This window comes from Sciurus vulgaris, assembly GCF_902686455.1.
Source record: "Sciurus vulgaris genome assembly, chromosome: 7".
NCBI lineage: Eukaryota > Metazoa > Chordata > Mammalia > Rodentia > Sciuridae > Sciurus > Sciurus vulgaris.
The window spans coordinates 79,556,747-79,578,619 of NC_136467.1; the positions used below are offsets into that span (position 1 = coordinate 79,556,747).

The 21,873-nt window shown below is 40.0% G+C and overlaps 1 protein-coding gene across 3 annotated transcripts; it reads right to left on the bottom strand.

Annotated features, from left to right (window-relative positions):
* Nucleotides 1–3,473: 3,473 nt before the first annotated feature.
* On the bottom strand, nucleotides 3,474–14,363 carry PRSS35 (serine protease 35). Of its 3 annotated transcripts, XM_079146989.1 has the most exons (3): nucleotides 14,312–14,363; nucleotides 13,751–13,915; nucleotides 3,474–5,819 (listed from the first exon to the last, which is right to left on the bottom strand). In XM_079146989.1, the coding sequence occupies exon 3, from the start codon at nucleotides 5,798–5,800 to the stop codon at nucleotides 4,562–4,564; it is 1,239 nt and encodes a 412-aa protein (XP_079003115.1). In that variant the 5' UTR covers nucleotides 5,801–5,819; nucleotides 13,751–13,915; nucleotides 14,312–14,363; the 3' UTR covers nucleotides 3,474–4,561. The 3 variants fall into 3 exon arrangements, with proteins under 3 accessions (XP_079003115.1, XP_079003116.1, XP_079003117.1); XM_079146990.1 differs by lacking the exons at nucleotides 13,751–13,915; nucleotides 14,312–14,363 and adding an exon at nucleotides 9,098–9,233; XM_079146991.1 differs by lacking the exons at nucleotides 13,751–13,915; nucleotides 14,312–14,363 and adding an exon at nucleotides 6,355–7,147.
* Nucleotides 14,364–21,873: the final 7,510 nt, after the last annotated feature.

Genomic DNA, 21,873 nt, shown 5'->3' on the forward strand with positions numbered 1-21,873 from the left:
GAAAATTTCTAAACACTTCAGGATAGGAAAGCCACAGAGTACTTTGCTTCATCTAGCCTAAGAATTGAGACATTTAGTTACTAGTCATAAAACGGTGGTCCAGATGACATTATGTTAGTTTCCTCCAAAAGTCAAGCTTTAATTTTGGAGTAGAAGTACTGCTATTTGTGGGCCAGAGACTGCTCAGGACATCCGTTCATGGAGCCACATCAGTCACGTACCAGTCTACGTGAAATGGCACAACTACCCATTTGGTGGGTACAATAGTGTCACTTATTTTCCCAGGCCACAGAGAAAACTTTTTAAAGTAAATGTTCCAAGTGCAGTGGCAGAATACTAAGTTCAGTTCTGTCTCAAAAATAACGCACTTTTATTTTTAGGCAATTGCTTGATAAAGTAGTACTTTTGTTTGGCAGTAGAATCTTGGCACTAAGCATATCCTGATTTTTAAGAGAAAAAAAAAAACAGCACTTTAGAGGTATTGCAAAGAAAAAGTGTTCTAACTTAAAAGTCATGCCTTTTAAGATTATCAATTGCAAATTTCTCTAACAATTGATCCAAAGTGGTTTTAAGAAAAAAAAAGAATCCTCCTATATCTTCTTTCTAGTATACACTAGTATATTCTTTTCTTCTATTTCCTAAAATTTACGTTTGATCGGGAGTCTGGATCAGGAGAAGTAATTTAAATTCTAAGTAAAGCAAAAATTGTTTTAAAAAAAAATGACTCCTGTCAATCAGCAGGAAGAAAAGGGCTAGTGAAGGAAAGATGCCTAGAATAGAAAAAGGCTTCCTTTCATTACCTTCCAAAATCTCAAGTACTCTAGGAATTGATTGCTCCAAAGTTCCCTGAATTGCTGAGATTTCAAAGAGTTCTTTGACATACAAAAATAAGTTTAAAATTTAGCCAGATGTGATGGTATATGCTTGTAGTTCCACTTATTCCAGGGACTGAAGCTGGAGAAATATTTGACCCCAGGAGTTTGAGACAAGTCTGGGAGACCCAATAAGAAAGAAAGAAACGAAGCAAGAAGGAAGGAAGGCAGGAATGGAAGGCAGGACGGACGGAAGAAGGAGTAAGGAAGGAAAGGGACGGAGGAATGAGGGTGGAGGGAGGAGGAGTGAGGGAGGTGGTGAGGGATGAAGGAGGCCTGACGGAAGGCTTAGGATTAAGGAAGGAAAAAAGGACGACCTCCTTCCTAGACCCTCACGAAGCCCGCCCTCGCCCGCCCGCCCTGCGCCTGCCGAACTCCCTCTCCCTCCCTCCCTCCCTCCCGCCCTCCTCCCCCTCCCTCCAAGGGTAAAAATTTATGCATAACTCTGATGTTAGTTACTACTATAGTCTGAATGTGTCCTCCCAAAATTCCTGTGTTGAATTCTAACCCCTATCGTGATGATATAAGAGGTGGGGCCTTAGAAGATGAATGGGTCATGAGGGCTTCACACTCATTAAAGGGGTCTGAGGGAACTCAAGCTGCTACCTCATAAAGACACAGCAAGAAGTCACCATCTATGAAGAGGGACCCTCACCAGAGATCGAATCTGCTGGTGCCTTCACCTTACACTTCCCATCCTCCAGAACTATGAGCAGTAAGTTTCTGTAGTTTGTAAATTTTCAGCCTGGGGTACTTTGTTAAAGCAACCCAAGTCAACTAAGTCACCATATATACATTTAAATCTTTCTCAAAATGAACTTTGTATTTAACTAAGAAGCACATCAAAAACAAAAAATACGTTAAGTTGCTGCTGCTCATACAAATCCATCTGAGCAAGAAAAAAAATAATCCAAATGAAATGTTATTTAGGTAAAGAAAAAACTCCACAATTTTAAATTTCAATTGTTTTGTAAAGTTATTCGAATTCAATCATTGATAAGATTCTCAAAACAGTTAAGTCACTACAGTCCTTTGTGCACAGTAGGTGTGTGTGAATGTTTGTTTAGATAAATAGATGTAGTTTAACTTTCTATTTCAAATATAATAAGTATTACAGGGAAAGAATTTGACACAAGACCTTCTGGTTAATATTGAACATTAGAGTGATTAGAGTGTTCCTAAATAGGTCATAGAAGATTCATATTTTTTTTTTTTTTTGGAAAACAGAAGAGCATATAAGAATTAAGAAGACATCTGCAAATCATACGAGCTAAATTTTATACACACATGCATGTGTGGGTGCATGTATATGTGTGTGTGTTTATATTATATATATTATTTATATATATATATATATATATATATTTGTATATCAGTACTGGGAATTACTGAACATAGGGGCACTCTACTACTACATCCCCAGCCCCTTTTATTTTCTATGTTTCAACAGGGTCTCACTAAATTGCTGAGGCTGGCCTCAAATGTACAATCTTCCTGCCTCAGCCTCCAGAGTCACTGGGATTACAGTTACATGCCATTGCACCCCCAGCTTAAATTTTACATTTTTTGAAAAGTGCATTGAACAGTGATTAAGAATATTACAGGGCTGGGGATATAGCTCAGTTGGTACAGTGCTTGCCTCGCAAGCATAAGGCCCTGTGTTCGATCCTCAGAACCACAAAAAAAAAAAAAAAAAATTACATATATTCCATTTTAACCATAAGCACCTATTGTACTAAGCATGCCACATTATTTTGAATTTACTCAAAACCTAGAAATTATGTATGAAGAATCAAAGATGAAGAGTGTGTGTGTGTGTGTTTGCAAGTTTGTAAATAAGTAGAATTCACCTTGAAATAGTTTTGGTTGCAGTAATCGCACAGATGTGTCCCCCCAGAAAATCTGACCAAAACTTTTGAGTCAGTAGACCTATATCACTAGAAGCAATTACAAAATACAGTTCAGTGAGATATGCTCAGATTTAAAGAAAATTATTTTCAATACTTTCTAAAACCCTTAAGTGCATATATATATGGATACACTAAGAGATAAAACAGATGTAAAATTTTTATTGAATTATTTTTAACAAACTCACATTATAAAAGAATATGCATTTGTATTGAATTTCAGCTACTTTGGGTATCATTTACAAAATCATTTATGATAACCTAATCAAATATTCCTTTTTCATACTGATTAAGAGTATAGCCTCTCATTATTCCAGGGCATCTCTTTAAAAAATAATAAAGTAAATTTGTACCCTGGCAGAATTAGTGACTTTGTGTGTCATGAGAAAAAGAGAATGTGGCTCTAGAAACTGCCAGGAAGAACAGACATAAAATCAGGCCTACATTTTCTAAATTTTTAAGGGCATACTCAGTTACAAGTCATTAAAAATCTTTAAACATGATGCCCTGAACTAACCCCCTTTTATAGGGGGTTTTGAATTTGCTGAATTCAAGAACCATATATTGAATGCCAGCCAGCTCTGTGTTTTGTCCCAGGGCAGCCACTGGACTCTATCTGCTTATGCCACATGATAATCAGAGTGAGTGTACAGCCTTGGTTCCTAATGAAGATAACTAGAACCTTCTTTAAAAAAAAAAAATCCTATTTGTAAATTATATTCATTTTTAGTAAATGACATCTAAAATTACTAATCAGAAAATTCACTAAAATAGCACCTATGGTGCTATTAAGAAAGCTGAACTTGAAGCTGGTGGTATAGCTCAGTGGTACGGTGTTTGCCTGGCATGCACAAGGCCCTACATTTAACATCCAGCACCACAAAAAGAAAAGAAGAAAGTTAGCTGAACTCTGTCAAGAGGGAAAGGGATCTTTTTTGAAAAAGACTGCAGAATTTCTTCTCTTAAAAATATAGCACCTCATACACAGAATTATAGCATAAAATGATGTGGCTTTGGATACATGATTCATAATTTGTAAAAAGTCTTCCCTATGCATATATGAAAATTTCATCTTTTGAGTACTAAAAAATTGAGATCTTAAAATATCTTTTCCTATTTCTAAGCTAAATTTATTTTATAAAACAAAGTTCATCTCCTGTTTTTAAATAGACACTGCAGCTACTATTGGTTAATAGTTTTGTTTATAAAACTTATTTCTTCGATTTGTAATTAATTCTTTAAAAAAAACTAAAACTATAATTCTCAGATCCAACAGAAAACAGTATAAACTCTGAGGACATGAACTGAATGGATCCACCTCTAAGTAGTACAAACTGCAAATCTTCCTCTCTGTCCTGATTCTTCTTGGGTTACTGTCTACCTTTGTGTGGTTTCACGTTTTACATACAACTGGTATCCTATTAGGACCCCAAGAATAAATCCATTGAGAAATCACATTATTGTACCAGTTTGGAGTTTTAAAGAGTGTCTTATTTCTAAGAAGGCAGAAGGAAACAAAAGTCTGTCCACAAATGAAACTTATCACCATGTAAAGGGTATCTATTTGGCATTCGAGTGCCCATCTACTTTCAATATCTGTACGTAAACATTTTTAAATGTATGAAAATCTCCTATTGTGAGAAAATAAATTTGTAAAAATGCTGAAATGGTATTGATAGATTTCAAGTCCAGGCATATCCTGTGAGATCATCTCACTAACAATAATCAGAACAGATTTTCTCTGCGACTTAGGTGATACATAAACTCTGTATCAGCCTTCTCTTAGCCGTAAGCACAATTGGCATCATTTCCGTGGATCCAGAGGCAAATCTGGGCGTATTTGAGCGGAGTGATGCGCACGGCAACATTGTAGTCCTTCTGAACCCCGTGGACATCCACCCACTGGTGGCCTGAATAGACCGCGATGATTTTGCGCTTCCAGTGCTTCTTGTCTGGCTCTTTGAGACGCAGATATACCCCAGAGCCGGTGGAGCCCGACTCAGCATCGCAGTATTGATAGAGGAGATCACTAGATTCATCAGACACGCTACAAAACCGGTAGACCAACTGATCAGCCCTGTCGTTATCAAAGCCAGAGAAGTGGATCATCCCACCAGGCATCTTCTTGATGGCCGGACTGACTCCTAGTTCCATGTATTTCTTCCTGTGAGCGCGCTTCAGCTCCAGGAGCGCGTAGTCATAGTCCAAGGCCGCATCCCCACTTGCTCCTCTGGCCCAGCCTTTTGGAATGTAGGTATTCTTGACCCTCGTCCACTGGAAGGAGGGTCTCCCCTCTGCCACCCTCTGACCCCGACCAGACTCGACTCTTCCTCTTCTCGTGGGTCTCTCCTGCGGACTCGCTTTGGTTCCTTCCCTTTGGTCACCACCAGTAGCTTCTCTCTTGCTCCTCTTTGACCCTCTGCGCTTCTTGCCTCCACCTTTCTTTCTCATCTTAAGCAATCCTACCCTTAGCTTTTTGCTGCCTTTGACGTAGTCCTTTCCGTCATGAACACAGTGCGCGGCTGTGAGGACGTGATTAGGGGAAATGAGGACACCACTGCAGCCGGTGGAGAGCTTAACCGCCGTGTTGAAAGGGAAATTGGTTAAGAACCTCTTGTCCAAGATGCTGAACCTGCTATCGGTGCCATACACTTGTCTCTTTCTCCTAACAGCTGCTCCTTTGGGAGTGCTGTTCTGAGTCGGCTCAAGGACCAAACCTTGAACTTTCACCCTGGTTAAGGTTCTAGTGCCGTTCTCAAAGACCGTCTCATATGAAAGAGAATCCTCCAATTCAGAAAGGCCAGGAGCTGGGAGTTCTTTCTGGCATTCGATTCCACACACTCTGTTTACCACCATCCTAGCATCTGCCTCGAATGTGGGGCTGCTGAGATAGAAAGTCCTTTCACTGACAACGCGGGGTATTTTTCTCAAGTGCCACATAAAATCTTGTTCCATTTCAGATCCATCAATGAGGGTACACCCAGAGGTGAAAAGTAACAACCAAAATAGCATATTCTCCATTTTGTTCTTCTATTTTGTCCTTAAAAATAGAAAAAGAAAGAAATGTTTATACATACACTTGTTCTTAAATGTCAGTCAAGGAAGTTTTTTGATGTGACAAAAATTTATCTTAAATCGGTTTTTCATTTAATCTTTTATGGCAACTGTCCATTATGTACATAATATACCAAAGACTATAGTTTGGTACTTAATATATCAAGGACTGAAAGTCACCAACTATCTACACTGAGAAATACATAGAATCTCACTTTGTATATTGTAACACATGATACTAATAATCTGTGGGGTAATAAATGTGTGATAAATGTGTGAAAAAATTCCTAGACAAAAAGAGGGGCTGTCTAAATCGTGGTGTGTGAGACTGTTTCCCCAAATATTCTTTTCTTTTTCTTTTTTTCTTTGTAATCCTATTAGCTTAGACTTACAACTTTTAGCTAGAGATTAGAAAGGCAGTTTGTAAATATTAAGTGATAACTGACAAGATGATCTTTTTACTAAACAAATCATTGTACTAGAATATGGATATCGAATATAGAATTTCCCATACTCTTTACCATATAAAACATGTGTTCTTTGCCATAATTCTGTAGCCAGACTTTTCAGAAAGGTCCATCGGAGTCCAGTTGTATCAAGTTCAAGTGTAATTTTAATTGTTGGTTAAGTATGTCATCCTGGTTTTTCAGTCTATTATGTTCATCAAAGATCATGGCCAATACTTTTGAAATTTCCAATCTCTTCAGTCACTTTTAAGCCATATTTGGCACAAAGCAATGAATATACAGGTATATTTCCCACTACACGTGTGTTCAAGAAAACATCCTTCCAGCAGTTGAGAAAAGTGGTTGAGAGCCCAAATCTTGACTTCTCATTCAAAGGATACATTAGACCAGTGCTTCTCAGATTACAGTCCAGGACCAGCAACATCAGCATCACTTGGGAACTCATTCTCAATTCTCAGAGCCCACCCAAACCTACTATGAGAAGCTTTCCTAGCAGGAGAGTGGGGTTTCCTAGCTATATTTCAGCCAGACTTCCAGATGATTCTGAAACTCAGTAAAGTGTGAAAACCATGCTGCAGCCAGGCCAGGGTGCAGCAGCTTGAACTTTACCCCAGAAGGTAACGTTTCCAGGGACGATTGTTTAACTGGGTGTCGAATAACATCTAGTTTATCTTTGTGTACAAAATAAATTTATTCTGACTCTGCTTTTATCTGTGTTGGCAACTGCTAATATGGAATGGCTCAGCACTTGATATAAAGAACAAATATAAGTTATGTTTATATGTGATTTAACATGTCTAAAAAAAATCAAATCCAGTAGGCTTGTATGCAATGCCTCCAACCTCTGATGCTAGGCCTCATGCAATGGCATCGGTTTGCCAGCTCTGTCGGGAGCTCCACTTCAACTCACTGCAGGAAAAAAAGCCATGCCCACATCTATCCTTGGGCAGGGGAAGGGCAGTGCCTTGTAATACTACCTCAAATCACAGTAATAAGAGGACATGGCTTTAGTTAGCCTGTCTAATTTGGCCTGTAATTTAAAATTGGACAAATGTTTAAGGACACTTTCTTTTGGAAAATCTAAGTTTGCCTTGTGGTAAAATGTCAGTGTAAATGATAGCTCTTACTGATGGAGCAATCCACAGTTCAGTGAATACATCTACAGATGCTCATCATCCGAAAAGCACCAAATCACTGACCTAAAGAGACATGGTCCTTTTGGTAAGACAACTATAGTATTTTGAAAACTCTAATATCCCCTTGACTTCCCCCACCCTCTTCTCTTTCCTGTTGTCTATTATAATGGTGACTTTACTGTCAATTTCCAGGTGGCTTGAATTTGGGGTTTCGAAATCCAATTTTGGTTAATGAAAGTGAGATTGTAGTCATTTCTCTCCACCATGAGTCAGTGTACACATAGCTGATTATGGGTTAGATCCTGGAGACAAAAGGAGTGGAAGGGAATTAGAAATAAGAATGTCTATGTAGAGGAACTTGTACTGATGGCATAAATGTGATTCCACATTTGTACCTAGTCTATTAATAGACATGACCACACATAACTACAAGAGATGATTTACCGCTACTTTCTGTTGCTTGTTTATGCTTTCTCATTTTAAAAACAACATCTTTTTTTAACCTTTATGTGTTTATTTATATGTGGTGCTAAGGATTGAACCCAGGGCCTCACACATGCCAGACAAGTGCTCTACCACTGAGCCACAACCCCAGCCCTATTTATGCTTTCTTATAAATGTGGAATAATGATAGTGTTTAGAATATTTGTGTATCTATACCAACATAATGGTTGCAAGTGCAGATCAAAGACTAAGATATCAAGGAATAAGACTTGGGCTCAGTTCCCATATCTCCACTTACTGGGTGTTTGAATGTGAGTAGTTCATTAACCCACTAAGTTTCGCTTTCCTCATCTGCAAAGTGGGATAATAGCAATGTGAATCATAGAATTAAATGAGATAATATATGTAAAGCATCGCCACTGAGCCCACAGCACAGTAAACAGTCATATTACTATATAGCAACAAGCATATGTTATTTTATATAATTGTTATGCTTTAATGGATGAATTTATAGCACTTTAAAACTGGTTCAATAAGCCTACATTAGAGAACATGTAATTTCTAAAAAGTCATCTTACAGTTAAATATTTTTATTTTAGGATAGTTTCCAACTCACTCTCAAATTCCCTTCTTTATTCTGCTTCTTTTGTTTAAGGACAGCTTCACTTTAGAGACTTCTCTAACAAATGCTCTCCTAATTACTCATTTCCATGAATATCTGTGACTTTGCAGTACATTTTTCTCAGTGCTATTAAATGTAAGTGTAGTTAAACACACTTAAGTGAATAAACCCAGCCACAAAACACTTGCATTGCATTCCCAGGGTCTCATTTAAGCCTGGAACTTCATTAGAAATTCTGGAACTCCATCGGGTCCTCAGCCTAACAAAACCAAGCCAATGTCAAAATAATTTCTCTAAGAGAGCAATTTCCAGTGAAAGAAAAACCTAACTTTGTGAGTACATGTAGAGTGTATAGAATTTGACTCTGACATGACATAATCCTACTCTACAGCTCAGTTTCCCTCTCTCCCTGAAGAAGTTTATAGTTTATTTAGGTAGGGCAGGCAGATCAATGAATGATTAGATGGTTGCTCTCTATATTAAATATTTCAAACTAATTATCTGTCCTGAATATAAATAAAAATGAAGATGCTGACTTAACCAGAGGATCTGCACTGAACTGCATTCCCTTGCCAGGTGAAAGATGCACACTTACCTACACCTTTCTTTTTACCCGGTCCCTCATAATGTACAGCGAGGTAGTTGTCCATACTTATGTATATGATATGCTGACAGAGGACACAATTTTGCATTAACCATCAAACATTTTCTGGAGGACTGGTGTGGGTCAGGCACTACTCAGTCAGATCAATGACGCTGTAGGGCCAACACCAACTTCTAATGTGTATGTTAGGACTCACCAGTGATTGCATAACCACTTTTTTAAAACTTGGCTATCCTTTATTTAGCCATTCATGATCCCAACCACCTGTCCCTCCCAACACCACTGCCTACATTTGCACACATACCAAATGTGAAGACATGCGCTCATCGCCTCCTCTACTTTCATCTTCCACCTGTTCAGTAAGGCTCTCACACAACAGGGAGACCTCGTGGTCTGACCCAGATATTATAAATAACTGCAGACAGAAATGATGCCTTAGGCAAAAGGCCACAAGCTGGAGAGGAGGAGCATTACCACTGACAGTAAACAGGCATAAAGCAAGCATTAAAGACATGGGTTATGTTTGGGAAAACACAAGTAAAAAATGTCAGAGTCACTTTCAGTTTGGGGGAGTAAATACAGAAGAAATAGGTATTTTATAAAGCTTAATTCCTGAGTTACCATATCCCTTACTGAATGTTAATCACTGACTGGAACCATGTTTAAGCAAAATCGTTTGTAGTACTGCAGTGATGAGAAAATAGCATTGCCAGTGACTTAACAAAGATGGAGAATAAGGACTGGGGTATTTGGATAATTGTGAACACAGTGGACTTTAACACCAAAACAACTTGCCACTTACTAGCAGTGTGACTTTGTCAAAGGTGCCTAATCTATCCAAATAATATTTTCCACATTTGTTAAATAGGCACAATATTTTAGAGTACTTTGAGGAGAAACTGATTCTTATTTCAGAAAGTCTCAGGATTAGAAGAGACCATAACAAATCATCTGGGTTAGCCCTATAATTTAAGGGGTTTTTTTTATCTCAAAAATGAATATGTAGGGCACAATGCCCAGAATACAGTAAGGACTCAACAAAAGGAAGCGATGATGGTGTTGGTAATGATGATCCAATACCAGAAGTGAAAACTAAAGCATAAAGCCAGGCACAGTGGTGTGTGACTGTAGCCCCAACAACTCAGGAGGCTAAGGCAGGAGGATCCCTTGAGCTCAGGAGTTCAGGATCAGCCTGAGCAATGTAGTGAGGTCCTGTCTCTTAAACAAAAACAGAAACCACTTAGGTAGATAGTGATAAGGCTTGTCATACATCTCAAACTGCTGTGTATATATATCAGTGTGGTATGCAGATAATGGCCTCCAAGACATCCACATCCTCATCCCCAGAACCTGTGGGTGTGTTCTTCACTGTGAAAAAAGCTGACGCAAATTGTGATTAGGTCAAAGATTCTGAGATGTGGGGATTATCCCAGATTATCCAGATGAATATTATAGAATCATGGGGGCCCTTATTAAGTGGGTCAAAAATGAGACCAAGCTGTGAAGATGGAAGCAGAGGTCCAAGTGAGGCAGGGCCATCACCCACAGAATGCCAGTAGCCTCTCCAAGCTGCCAAAGGTAAGGAAACAGATTATCTCCTAGAAGTTCCAGAAGAAACAGTCCTGCTGATCCTCTTCAAACTTCCAACCTTCAGATATGTAAGATAATCAATTTGTGTTATTTTAAGTCATTAAGGTTTTGGTAACTTGTCACAGAAGAAATAGGAAATGAAAACATTTATTAAGGTGAGAATCTAGTTTCTAAAATCAACTACCCGAGATGTTTAGAAATAATGAAGCAGTAGGAAGGTGATATGAAATAGAAAAGAATGTTTAGTTGTCATGGGTCTTAAACACAAATGAAACACTTTAAGAAAAATTATACAGATATTCAATTTCAGAGCTAAAAACAAAATAAGAGGATAAAACCTGATGGTGGTATGGATCAGAACTGCTAGAGAAAAACAAGAATTGGAAGGGGGGGGGGCGGGGGGGGAGGTAAATGTATTTATTCATCAAATGCCTACCAAGTGCTAACAATTCTGTGCATTATTCTATAGACATTTTGTTATCAGACTCTCTGACAATCCTACTTTGCTACTGAATTTAACTATAAATTCCTAAGATCCCTTCCAGCTCTAAAGTAACCATGAGTGAGAAAACACAATTCACTCTCAGCTATCCTCAAGCTTTAATTCCTAGTCCTCCAGAGTAGGACCCACTTGCTATCTGCGTTGCTACCACTAGATGGCAGAGTCATCCTGCTCGTGGCAAATCTAATTCAAACACTTAAATAGTTCACACTCACTCAGCTGTGAAATAAAATTTACTTAAAAGTATGGGAGATGGGGTGGAGTAAGGGGGCAGGTCTAACAGACTAATAATATACTAAATGGTTGTCACATATGGAATTTATCACCTTTAGAAAACCCACCTACTGGCCCCAGAGCGCATCCTGATGAACTGAGGGCTGATAATGCTGTCTACAGCCAGACAATTTTCTGGCAGGTGGTTTTCCAAAAACAGTTCCAGTGCCAGCACACTTCCACTATGACCTACAGCACTGCTAAACAGTTCGCCAAACGTGCTGCAATTCATTTCAACACTAAGGAAATTCTTGAACCTGCCAAATATTTCACATATGTTTATCAAATACTTTATAATCCATTACTAAAGGATAAGCTCTCCACTGATTCTATGCTGAGGGTAAATGGCAAGAAAGTTCATTGACAATGTGCCAATTTCTATTTAAAATATCATACCATAGCACTACTTTCAGGCTGAGTTTCAGGAATGGAGACAAAGTAATGTCTGCTTTAAAAGTTTGGCAGGGTTGGAGGGAAAGGAAGATGGTAAAGTTACACAGTTGATTATTTTACAGTAACTCACAACTTCTGTTTCTCATCACAATAAAAAAAAAAAAAAAACTCCCTTTGTATTTTAGCTATTTTTCCAGGACATGTACATCTCAATTTATGCAATGGATGTGCTGTGTGAATCAAATTTGGGGTTAATGGCACTCAGGGAATCCCAAGGGAACTCTGCAAGCTCTTTCATTTGCTGATTTATGACGTGCATAGCATATGGCTCCTGACTTATCTTTGGATTTTTCAAGTTGGACTTTGAAAGCAAGGAATATCTGTAAATGTATTAGGTTTCCAAATTTTCAGACTTTAAAGCATTTTAGAGTCACAATGTTTTTAGCAAATCACACCACCAGGGTTACCTATATGAAGCTTTTTAAATTCTTCTATTTTAAAATTATAAAACACTGACTATGTACTACTAATTTGACTTTGTTCTTTTCTTCCCTCTCCATCTCAAGTTTTCCATCTGCAAAGTTAATTCATTGCTAAGGTAAGATAGCCTCATCCTCCCAAATTCTCTGTCTGATTCTACTGTTAAAATGTAACATATTCATTACATATTTCAGCATTGGGCACAGAAAGATCAATTATTTACTCCATGGGAAAAATGAACCCACAAGAGCAGTTGGCTACTTTAACATTAAATGAGCACATACTATGCTAAACAACCTCTCATTTAAAAACATGAAAAAGATTCTTGTTTTTAAATGAGAAAAAGAATACAAAGGTTTCCCAAATGTCTGGAAGAAAAGCAGGGTGTGTATCTACATCTAACCCTTCTCACTCACACTAAAGAAACTTCTCTAATATTTCCTAATAAAAATAAACTCCATATGATGCTTGGTCACCACTTAAAGTTTATATGTCTTATTAGGCTGGAATTTTAACATTACCTCTTCTAAATTATAAACCAGATTCTAAGCATAATTCTCCAGGCAGCAAAATATGACTTTAATAATTCTCTGCAGAGACAAATTGACTTGGAATGAAATGAGAGTTGATTTCAGAAGGTGGAATGGTTAATAAAGGGGGAACTAGATACGACATGCAGCTTCTTTGTAAATCAGTATAGTGCGATAAGGTCAGAGCACTCAGGCAGGAGTGTGTCCACAATTTTTTAAAAACTTTGTTACAGAAAATCTCAAAACTACGCAAAGCCGAGAGAAAAGAATAGGAAAGCAAAGAGAAAATTATAACCCCCGTGTGCCCAGTGCCCATCACTCAGCTTCAACAATTATCAATACTTTTGCCAATTTTGTTTCATCCGTCTCTCCCATCTTTTGTGGGGCGGGGGGGGGGGGGCATTAGGGTATTTTAAAGCATGACTTCGATTTCTCTACAGCTCCTTATTTTCTAAACCGTTTTCACTGCTCCTTTTGCTGACCCAGGCAACCAAGTTGATTTAAAGGGGCGGCGGGGAGCCCGCTGGTTTTCATAGCTAAGTCTGCCAAAAAAGGTTTTCAACGAGAGTGAACTTTCCAGGAATGGGTTTTACACCTTTCTCAGAGGCATCTGTTAATAATCATAAAAATAAAGAGGGTCCCCTCTGGTACTGCTTAAGTAGAAAGAATTCCATTTATATTCCAATGCAAACACTGTTACTGTTAAGCCGTGCACACTGGACCGCCCAGGGGAAGGGTGGTTGGCTTCTTTGAGGGTTCAAAGCGCCGTGCTTGAGCCTTTTCTTTAGTGCCCTGCAAAGAAGCTGTCCTCGCGTGGGTTCTGCGGGGAGACGAGCAGGTTCTGGGTTCCCGCCCTGTCCGGGGCGCCGCCCTTACCTGTAGAGGAGTTTCCCGGGTCCAGGGCGCTGCCCAGCTGGGATCTCGGAGCCGCCAGGCGGGCCGCTGCGCAAGGAGGGCGGGGCGCCGCCGCCGGGAGCCTGGGACAGCTGGAGCCGCCGCCGCCGAGCTCGAGCCGAGACTGCGGAGGAGGCGGGAGCCGAGCTGCCGGCGGCGAGATGGGAGGGGAAAGGGGGCGATGACGCGGGGCGGACGCGAGGGGAGGAGGTGGGCGAGCGGCGAGCGGATGTCCTTGAAGGTGCGGGCGGGTCCTGCAACTCCCGCCCAGCATCCCTGCCCCCACGCGCTGGTTAAGCACAGTGGGAAGCTCGGGAGTGGGTTCCTGAGAGATGCCGGTCCCCGGGGCACCCTGCACAGTCTCGAGAAGGCACTCTAAAGTGGGGGAGGGGTGCGCGCGGGTCGTTCACCAAGTCTTTCCCTAGGGCTTCCTAAGGGGACCCAGCTGTCTATGGGGACCCAGAGCATCTACCCAACCCCGACCCATCCAGTCTCTACTAGGGACTTGGCTTCCCTGGCCCCACCCTACAGGGCCAATCTCACTTGTGTCAGCGCCAAGAGCGAAGGTCGCGTCTTGCCCAAGGGTCCCACCAAACCCAGGCCCTACCGGAGAACCTGGGACCGCATGCCGGGGCGGTAGGGACAACCCTGGGAGCATCCTGCGCCGCCTCCAGGGGGAGCGCGACAGTCTCCCTCTGTCTGAAGAAAACTTATCTTGACTTTTTCAACTTAGGGTGAGTATTCTTTAAGGTCCTTTCCCATCCAAGCCTCAAACAAAATTCTAACCTTGTCCTTTCTCTCGGGCCCTCTTTTGTTCTTCTCCTTGGGAGAGGTGTTCCTGTGGAGTGGAGGTTATGTGAGGAAGGAACTCTTCAGTCAGCTCCTACCTGGGTGGCAGGTCTGGGGCAAGATTCACTGATAAAATAATGGGTACGAATTCCATCCCGAGGGCAGGGACATCAAATAAGGACCCAAGTACTTAGAAGATCCTGGCATGTCTCTTAACGCTTAGTTTGTTAGAGGGGTGTCGTATTTCTCAGATTTTTATGTACTTTTTAACAGAATGAGATCAACATACAAGGTTTTGTTTTCTGTTTTCTCACTTGACATTTTCATACATGCATTTACTCATTTAATTAAAATCTTTTGGTAATTTTTAACCGGTATAATAGAATTAATTCTGAAATTCTCACCAGTTAGATCCTAATATGTCTATTTTAATTCAAATCATCATTACCTACCATAGGACCTGCCTTATACCAGGTACTGATTATGTGTTGAACCAAAATATGTTTACTTGTCAAACGGAATGTGAGGAAGTTATGGAAAAGCCCAGAACTCAGAGTGGGACTCCTGTCTGACACTAGACAGCTATATATGTTGGGCCTCATCTTCTTCACCTGTAAACTAAGAAGGTGAGCTAGAGGAGCTCTATAGTATACAAATCTCAAGCATTTGGGGAATTCTACTGCTGTATAAATCCAGCAGCATATGCCATGGACACAGGTCTGATTCCTTCAATTTAGTGAACATTTCCCACCAACATCCCATGAACTAGACTTCCAGTGTGCTCCCATGTTCATGGTCCTTTCCTGAGCCTTTTATCCCAAGCCCTTTGCACTTTATTTCTGGATCCAGATTTTCATAGTACCAGGTTGACTTTTTTTACTTCACTGTTCTCATGTTGACATTCACTGCTTCTCCGGTTCTGGGTTCTGGCTTCTCCTAAAGAGGTCCTTCTCCTGGCGTAGTCTATCCCCTCAGATTTTCTGGAAGCCAGTACAAGTAATTTCTACACCCATCCCCAACCCATCAGCTTCCCCATTCTGGTGGTTATCATGGTTCTACATTTTCCAAAGTTTCCTAACCAGATTTCCATATGGAAATTAAGATTTCATACAGTGTAACTCCTACCATTTTAGGAAATAATGCATTTAAAGGAATGTTATCTTTAACAACATTTTTTTAAATATCATAGCAAAGTTAATAACCCTCTTTCCCCATGCTCCTGGATTTGGTCTTCAAATATTAGGACTAGAATGACTGAAGCTCTTGTCAAGTTACTTTCTTTTTTTCTACTGGGGATTGAACCCAGAGCCTTGTAGATGCTAGGCAGATTCTCTACCAATGAGCTCCATTCACAGCCATTTTAAAATTTTGAAACAGGGTGTCACAAAGTTGCCCAGGCTAACCTCAAATTTCTGATGCTCCTGCCTCAGCCTCCAGGTGTGTGCCACTGTACACAGCTTCAATCTACTCAATACAAACCAAGCCCTTCATTAATACACTAACAGAATTTACAATTACCTATCCTTTGTGAGAGGTGAAGCTTAGAGGGGACAAGAGATATGGGACCAAGAGGCCCTGAACATTTCATGTCCTTAAGGACATTATGGCCCCAATAGAAGACAAGTGGTTACCACCGTCAGACCTGGCTGTGATTAAGACAGTTTTGCTTAGCTTTTTTTCTAGACTTCCCAAGAAACTCAGACCAAGAATACTTCCCTTTCTAAGGCCAAATCTCTTTTGTAATGGAAATGTACTTGGAAAGTTTTAGCTATGGAAAGACAGGATGTTTCATGGTTCATGGTCAAGGTCTAAGTGATGACTCAGTCTTGTAGAAGGTTCATAACTTGTTGTGGCTGGAATCTTCCCTGTTAACTTTTAATCTCATTTCATTCATTAGGTAATGTGATTCTGCATGTTCACAACTTCAGGACCCTTGATTATGGTAGACAAAGAAGATGAAATACATGTAATAAAAAACTAATGTGATATTTGTCCTCAAATTAGATTTGACCAGCTATTGATGTTTTCTATTTTTCTATGTGGCTTGAGGAGGAGAGATGATATGTCCCCCCCCCCAAAAAAAATCTGAAAGTTGGATTCCTTGGTGCAGCTACAGTACAGTCCTCCTCCATTTGGACCAGTTCTGTCTCATGAGCAGTGTTAATCTTTTGTGATAGTACTGGGCCTGGATATTTGTCAGACTGTTTTGGAATGACTTGTTTCTATGTATGCCTCCTGAATAGAAATATGAAAGCCTCAAGTGCAGCTAACCTTAGGTATGTCCAGCACAAAGGACAGTACCTGCAAATTAGATGTCTAATAATTGTTAACTGAAAGAAATTAAAAGATCTCTAAAAATGGATCGGAATCAAGAGATTGTCTATCAGTCTCATCTGTAGTATAAAGATTATCAAAAGAAACTGCATTTCTCACAGAAATCACTGAGACTTACCCTAGACCATCAGAAATAAAAAATCTGCAAAGGACATGAACTCCAGGGAATGTGGCCAGGATGAACACTGGGCCCCAACCAGAAAGTCTGATGGGAACAGGATTTCACAAGGCATTGCTGGAAGATAGAGACTCTTGTAAACTAAATTCATAAGAATGGAAAGTGGGACAAATGAAGCAGAATCATTTGTATTTCAAACTTGGAAGTTCATGATCGTTTCGGGCTTTTTTTTTTTTTTTAATTCTGGAAATGGAGACAAATATCTAGAGGACATGAATAAGGCTTCAGTGAAGACCTTTATCAGGGTCAAAATGATCCTGAGCAAACCTCATTCATCCAACTACAAAGAACAAAGGCTATCCCTTTTTTGGGGGGTGGGGGTTCCAAGGATTAGTTCATTACGCATGCTAAACAAGAACTCTGAGCTATGTCCCAGCCCCTATTTTTCTCTTCCTTTGTGGTCCCTGAATATGGTATTGAGCCCAACTTGGGTAACAATGGTGCACTAAATAGAAATCTAGTTGAGGTTAGGCAACTAAGGTTTAAAGCTGAATGCTGCCTCTTTGATTTGGGACAAGCCACTTAACCTCTTGGAGCTCCTGCTTCCTCATTTGAAAAATTGGCATGATAAAACTTTCCTGAAAGAGTGGTTGTATGGGTTAATGTGAGAACAAATGTCAGTATCCTTAGTTGTGGCCTGTGGTAGGCGTTCAATAAGTAGAACTAGATTCCAACTCCATGGATCAGACAATTGGCCCTTGGAGCAGAATGGAATGAGTGATATGAGGCAGGGAGCACTACTTCACTCCTAAATCTAATCAGGAACTGATGTACCTCTGGATGACTCCCAGGAGAGGCAATAGAACACAGGTACCCTTAATGTTAGCTGTGTTGTGCTTTGCTATCTGTATTAATCAGCTTTCAGTGACTTTGACAGAATACTGCAAAAATCAACTTGAGGAATGGTTCACTTTTGGCTTGCAATTTCAGAGGTTTCAGACCACAGTTGACTCCATTGCTTGGGACCTGAGATGAGACAGAATATCATGGTGAAAGAGCATGCTAGAGGGAATCTACTTACCTCATTGCAGCCAGGAAGCAGAGAGAGAGCAAGAGCATGAGGAAAGGGAGAGGGATAAGATATACCCTTTCAGGGTGCACCCCCAGCGACCTACAAGTAGGCCCCAATTCCTACAGTTTCTTCCACCTCCCAGTAGTCCATTCAATTGTGAACCCATCAATGATGGGTCCATTGATGAGTCCTCATCAATCAATCACTTCCCAGAAGCCCCACCTCTGAACATGGCTGCACTGGGGACCAAGTCCTCAACACATGGGCCTTTTGGGAACACTTCAGATCAAAATCATAATACTTTCCTTTTCTTATAGTCCCCAAGATTCTGAGTAGATCCAGAGACACAGCATCAATTAAATCATATAATCTTTATAACATTTACCTAACTTTCTGGAAGATGAACAAATGGGGAATGATCATCCACAAAGATATGACAGCACATGAAAACAGTCTCAGAAGAGTTTAATAATTTTGGGAATTACACGTTATTTTATGTGGCTATAATGAAAGGTGTGGGGAAAGGAAGTGAGAAATGAGAATCACAACAGGCTGAGCCACATTTGATCCTGTGGGACAAATGTTTCAGATCACAGGTATTTGATGTGACCAGTAAGTTGGAAGTTTTCCATTAAAGTTTATAAAACTGACTTCTAGCTTTTTGTGAAAAATTACATCAGGAAAGTCTGGTCCACTTCCCTCATGGGCAGTCATTGGCTGAAAGCAAGCAGGAGCTAGCAGTTAAGGTGGAACTGACCCTCTTGAACTTGAGCCTGTCACCACTCCTATTGTCAGCTCCACAGCCAGTCTGACTTATCTCCACAGCATTATTGTTTCTCTCCTTCTTAGCCAACTCAGCTATTTAAGGGCTAAGGCCTACCAGAAAAGATAAGGTCTGTTTGCATATCAGGAAGACAATCCTGAAAGCAGTATAAATTGAGGCAACCATATTAGGTCTTAGTTCTGCTTTAGCTATTTATCTGATGGGTGAACTCAGATGATTTACCTAATCTCTCTCTGTCTGATTTTTATTACAGAAAATGGGAATAATAATCTGAACTCTAAAAGGATGTCATTAGGATCAGATAAAAGAATATTCACATAGTACTTTGCCCATAGCAGACTCTTCACAAAAGGGAGTTTCTGTATTTAGTACTACTGGAAATCACTCTTAGCCCCTATTCACCAGGGTGACGTGATTGATGGTTTCAGCCATGGCCTCAACTTCCTCGCTACTGATAGTTTTTTTCCCAGTTCCAGTGATAATGGCCCCCTCCTCTTTTTCTCTACTTTAATTAGTTCCTTGAGGCCAATGAAGGAATTCTGGGTTGCTGCCCAGTGAGCACACACCAGGGTCCACATATGGTGTCTTCTTCATCCTATTTTTAGTTAACTGATTTTGTTTAAAACTCACCTTCAGCCGGTTACAGTGGCCCAGCCTGTAATCTCAGTGACTCAAGAGTCTGAGGCAGGAGGGTTACAAATTCCAGGGCAGCCTGGGCAAATTAGTGAGCCCCTGTCTCAAATTTAAAAATAAAAAGGGTTGGGGATGAAACTCAGAGTTGAAGCATACCTGGGTTCAATCCCTGATAATGTAAAAATAAAGTAAAATATAATAAAAATAAATAAATAAAACCTCCAAAATCAAAGTATGTTTTCAAAATTGATCACATTTAATTTAATAAAAGTCCCTTTTGTAAGTTTTTGCAACTTTTTGGGGGGGAGTGTTTCTTTTTGTTTTTTGAGTTTTTCCCACAATGTAAAGAAATTGATTTTTAAAATGTGGACTTAGGTGTTAATAGCATTACTAAGTACAAGATTATTAGCTAATATGTTTACAGAGGTGCTACTTCCCTCCTCTACCCCACCCAGATATAATAGAAGAGACTAGAACTTTTGACAAAAAAATGAACAAATAGCTTTGAAGGAACTAAAAATCACCTTATATTTACATATTTTGTTTAGTATACTCTTGGGACAACTAGAGATACTCAGATTATTTCAGGTAAGGCTGTGCTATGTTGGCACTGAAGTGGTTCATGGTATTATACTTTTATTTTTCACCAAGGAATTCCCTTAAGACTGGATAAAACTTGACCATTTGTTTTGCTGAGTTCTCTGTTTCATTTCTAAACTATATCACATATAGGGGAAATGTATAAATATATTTATAAATGTAAACCCAAGTCACTTGATAGTTTCCCTCAAATGTTGGCTTATAAAGTGCAGTACATTAAAACTAGAGCATTCCTCAGCCCAGAGCTTTACCAAAGGAACAATTAGAAGACAGACTTTGGATTCTTGAATTGTTGTTGTTGTATTCTATTTGTGTAAGAATTTCTGAAAGAATTTCCTCCTTTTTTTTCTCCAAATTGCACTTTAATCTTTAAACACAAGAGCATTTTTAACATTTTCCAAAACAAGCCTTCAGATGTGCCCACTTGTGGGGAAAATTCTATTTAATTTGTTTTCCAAATTAATATACAGACAGAAACCAACACTGACTCAACATTTATAATGTCTTGGGCATTGACTTGTTGGACCGGCCAGTTTTTTGTTGCAGGGGGCTGTCTGTGCATGGTAGGATGTTTAGCAGCACTCCTGGCCTCTACCCACTAGAGGCCAATAGCATTCCTCCAACCCTCAGTTGTGACAATGAAAAATATCTTTTAACAACACCAAATGTCCCTGAAAAGGCAAAATCACCCCTGGTTGGGTACTACGATTGTCCTGCACACTTGCCAGATAATTGTATGTACTCCTTACAGTAGAGATTATGAGAGTTTGAATAACTTGCCCAAGATCTCATGATGGATTAGTGAATGGGTTCTTGGGATTCAAATTCCTGTTAGTATAATTCCACAGCTGTTCTCTTTCAGAGATTGTGCTGGGAGAGAAAGAGAGACAGACAGAGATCTGACCTAGGTTCTGTTGTCGTTTGGATCTAGAAAGTCCCTGAGAGGTTCATGTGTTGAAGGCTGGGTCCCCCTTGCTGCAGTGTTCAGAGGTGGGACCTTTGGGAAGGTGATTGGATTGTGAGGTATGACCTCCTCAGTGGGTTGATTCAGAAGTGAATGGTAGGACTTAATGGAAGGGAGTGGGTCCTGAAGGATGTGCCCAAGGGTACTCTATCTTGTCCCCAGCCCCTCCTTTTTTCTCTCTGCATTCTGGCTGTCATGAACTGAGCAGCTTTTCTTCACCATACCCTTCCATCATGATGTACTACCCCCAAGCCCAGAAACAACAAAGCCAGTCAGCCATGGACAGAAATTTCTGAAAATGTGGCCACAATAAGTGTTTTCTCTTTTAGGTTGTTTTTCTCAGGTATTTCTTCACAGTAATGAAAAGCTAACAGAGCTTCAAAATTCCTCAAAACGTTGTTTCTTCTGAGTACTGGTCCTTCCTAATCCTTTCCCATATCCTCAAACCCCATCTTTGTCCCCAAGGCAGCACCCAGCCCTCCCCTCCAACAAAAATCTCATTTCCCCTGAGAGATTAAAGCTGACATGAAGTATTTTTAGCTTTTCCCTCTTCATCTCAAAACTTTCTGGCACTCGTTAACTTTCTTTGGCCAACTCCTTGATCAGCTCTCCCTCTCCTCCCACAGACCCTGCTTCATGAATTATCCCTGTTTCAAGTAATCCCTATTAAAAATCTTCAGTTCTTCTCTAAGTTTGAAAACATACTTATCCTGATCTGATGGTTAATTTTATATGTCAGCTTAACTCTTTCCTGGGTCTTCAGCCTGCCAGCCTACCCTGAAGGTTTTGGATTTCCTAGCCTCCAAAATTT

Coding starts and splice junctions, on each gene's coding strand:
- PRSS35 (XM_079146989.1), bottom strand. CDS start 5,800: ATGGAGAATATGCTATTTTGGTTGTTACTTTTCACCTCTGGGTGTACC.